The 3,569-nt window shown below is 40.6% G+C and overlaps 1 protein-coding gene across 1 annotated transcript in view; it reads right to left on the bottom strand.

Moving 5' to 3' along the window:
• The window catches only part of LOC103800533 (dipeptidyl aminopeptidase-like protein 6), a gene marked incomplete at its 5' end in the record, with an annotated part of 71,226 nt that overhangs the window by 14,631 nt on the left and 53,026 nt on the right, over positions 1-3,569 (bottom strand). Inside the window, one exon of the mRNA XM_009072913.1 lies at positions 1,081-1,133. Coding sequence (XP_009071161.1) covers positions 1,081-1,133 — 53 coding nt within the window. The remainder of the gene's footprint in view (positions 1-1,080; positions 1,134-3,569) is intronic.

Raw genomic sequence — 3,569 nt, 5'->3', positions numbered from 1 at the left:
CCAGTAAATTATTAAAAAAAAAAAAAAAAGTTAAAAAGAGAAAAGAAAAAGCAGCGAAAAAAAAATCAAAACCATAGACCAGACTGAGGCAGAGAAGGAAAGAGACTGAAGATGTCTGGAATATGTTATATGGACACTAGAGCTTTGACAAGGTTGATGGTGAGAAATCTCCAAATTCCCATGTTCAAAGCATAGCAGAAACAATTAAACCTCAAGCTGGTGATTTTTTGTGGTGTGACAATCACAAGATGCAATCTGGAGGGAAGAAAACTGCACAAGCTCTGAGGTTCACAGATTTTAAATCATGTTTGTCTCTAGTACAGACTTCTCTGTACATAGTATTGTTTCTCTGTTGCTAGGTGGAAGCCAAAGAAACAAGACAGGCCAGATGAGCTGCAGGGTGACAAAGTCAGAGCCACAGGTGACCTGACACACCGTGAAGACAAAGTGTAGAAAGGAGGATTAAAAACCCTGCAACTAAACAAAGCTAAAAAATCATTGATTGGTTTGGGTTGGAAGGGACCTTAAAGACCATCTAGTTCCAATCCCCCTGTCATGGGCAGGTAAAGGGCTTTTACAACTTCTCAGGGCAACCTGTGCCAGTGCCTCACCATCCTCACAGGAAAGATTTTATTCCCAATATCTAACCTAAACCTACCCTTTTCAGTTTGAAGCCATTTCCCCTTTTCCTATCATTCCATACCTTTGTAGAAAGTTCCCCTCCAGCTCACCTGTAGGCCCCTTTCAGGTACTGAAAGGCTGCAATAAGTTCTCCCCAGAGCTTCCCCAGATCTTTGGTGAGGGTTCGACCATGGCTCTCAGCCCAACGCCAACACATCTATATTCTAGCCAAAAAACATAAAATCTGCAATATGAATTCATGTAGTCTGACTCTCTGAGGAAGCTGAGTCTTTCCAGACTTCATCATATTTTGCACAACACACAGCTCAGTGGCTGCTGCAGCTGAAAGCCAGACCGATGCAAAGGGCTGTCACAGGAAACCATTTGTCACAATACACATTGTTTTGCAGGATTCTTAATGGCTGAGTTTTAAAATGAAGACATTGAAAAATTGCTTACCCATGAGGTATTTTGCTGAGGACATAATACGCTGTATACGAATGCTGATACACCTGCAAAACGAAATTAAGGAAAAAAAAAAAAGACAACAAAAAAAGAGATTAGTAATTGTCACCAGTGTTAATAGCACTCTCTTTCTGCAAAAATAATCTAGCATTTATGGCTGGGAAGCTCTTGTAAACACTTCAAAATCTATGGTAGAAAAGAACAATACATTAATCCAGCTCACACTGTTGTGTGTTCATCTTGCACTTTATTACAGTGTTTGGCAAATCGGAGACACCCAGATGCTCGGTGTCGTTACCATGGCTACCAGGCCTTTGATTAAACTGGGGGCACATGGGCTCTGCAAAGGCTAAATATAGAACAGCCATTAATGAGGACACCTTGGTCAGCCAGAGACATTCTCCATCATTATAACTAGACACAACAGGGATATAATGCATATTTTTTCTTTATTTCCACACAAATAAATCAGGGAGTGATGCTGGGTGATCTCAGAGAGGGTTGTCAGACCCCTGTCAGTCCACAAATAAAACTCTATTGACTCAGGGCACAAAGCTGACCTCATGTTTCTATGACCTGCTAAGTTGCATTTTTATATCAATCTGTGCTCTTTGGGCCTTGGGGAGGAGCTGGTCAGCTTGTACAGCAGCTCATCTCAGAGAGGAGAGTTTATTACTTATTTTCTAAGTAGTAAAGAATAACACCAGAGCCAAGGTCAGCAATTTAAGAGTTGGTGATTTTCTGCTAGTGAGAGTGCAATCCCTAACAGTGAACCATGTTTGCCTAAGGTGAATGATGCTGAGCAACACACAAGTCAGGGCACTAGTGTGAAAGGTCTAAATATGAATGACTTTACACACATTTATATAGGTAGCCACTTTTGCAGCTCTGTCCTACTAGAATTACTGTATGCTACTTAAGTAAATAAGTTTCCTAACGATCATTTCATTTAGCTTCTACTTAAATCTTTAAGCCTTTTGCTCTCCAGTAGCTCTCATAAAGCATCCTGTCCCAGAGGACAAAGGAGAAACCTCTTGAAATTTCCTTCACCAATCAAGTTTGTGTGATCAAAATTATTTCTCCTAGGTTCCTCTGGTTTTGCACATATACTTTTTTTTACTTACGCCAAGAAACTATGAGATGTCCCAAATTCTGCTGCCAGACTCAGCAGGGGCATCCAAAGCACTAGCTTCAAAGGTAGGCATGACTCAATCCCTGTCACTCTTAAGGGCAAACCTGCCTTCATAGCAATGTCTGATTTGGGGTCTCAGTAAAGAGACACATAAACACAAGGCACATTATCCTGTAGATATTAAAATAAACTTCTCTGTTACAATTTGAATCCCAACACTAAATCCTTTTTCTACTGCATGAGCCCTCTGAAAAACAAGCTGCCACCAGAGGAGCACAGAGATGAAAGTATAGGATTTCTACCTATAAAATGCAGAGACTGATGCCAGATTGATGTGATTCCCTTCTTCCCTGTGCAATTCGCTCCCTTCATTACAAGGACATCATGAGGTCACATCCCAAAATCCTATCTCTTTTTAGGCATTCAGATCCATAAAGACTCCTCCCACAACATGATCCTCTGGTGTGTTGATATCAGGAAAGGTCTAGAAATACAAGTGAATTCACTACAAGCTAGCATTTATTTTAGCACAAGTGCCTTTTTTAGATTCACCTGTTTCAGATGATGTCAAATAAATTACCATTTTCTGAACCTCATCCAATCATACCAAAGAGCTCTTGAATCTTACAGTGCTGATATTGGAGACCTGGCTGATGCATGTGGCCTTAGGGTTTACTCCAGCTTTGTTGAAGTTCTAAAACTGCTAAAATTCCTTAAAGAAAAAGCACTGGAAGACTAGATTTGTCTACAGATCTGAAAAATCTGATAATACATTGTCATTAAATACCAAACCACTTTTGTCTTCAAATGAAAATAATGTAGATATATAAATTGTGGTCTGAGGCCAGGATTGTTATTCAAGGTAAAAGGCTATGCTGTGGTGTCAGATATCAGAGGCAGAAGCCAGCCCTCAAAATGAGAATGAGGAGATGCCTTCAGGGGAAAATAGAAAAATGTGACAGGCTGGAGGGAAAAGAAACAGCCTGCTAAGTTTTGAGCAGGACATCTGTTGATGTCCTTGGTTGTGGTACAGTCCTACAGCCATGCTGGAGAGTTCAGAGCCATCTTAGAGCCATTAACAGAGACTGAGGTAAGATATGTTCTTTGCTGAGAGCATTTAGAAGTGGGGAAAACAAAAGACAGAGGACAATAAAAGAACTCCTTTATTTTCTGAATGCCATTTGCCATCATCTTGGGTCTTTGGCCAGACTCTATCTCACATCACCTGTACTATAGTATATGGTCTTCAAGGCCTTTGTTAAGGAAACTTCCCAGTCTGATCATTCAAGAGACTCTCTGGCAGTCATGTTCCCAACACCAGAGACTTTAATTGCAGGGATCAAAGCCTATC

Source organism: Acanthisitta chloris, unplaced genomic scaffold (assembly GCF_000695815.1).
Source record: "Acanthisitta chloris isolate BGI_N310 unplaced genomic scaffold, ASM69581v1 scaffold1004, whole genome shotgun sequence".
Classification (NCBI taxonomy): Eukaryota; Metazoa; Chordata; class Aves; order Passeriformes; family Acanthisittidae; genus Acanthisitta; species Acanthisitta chloris.
The sequence above is the reverse complement of the archived record's forward strand: the minus strand, read 5'-3'. Positions and strand labels throughout refer to the sequence as shown.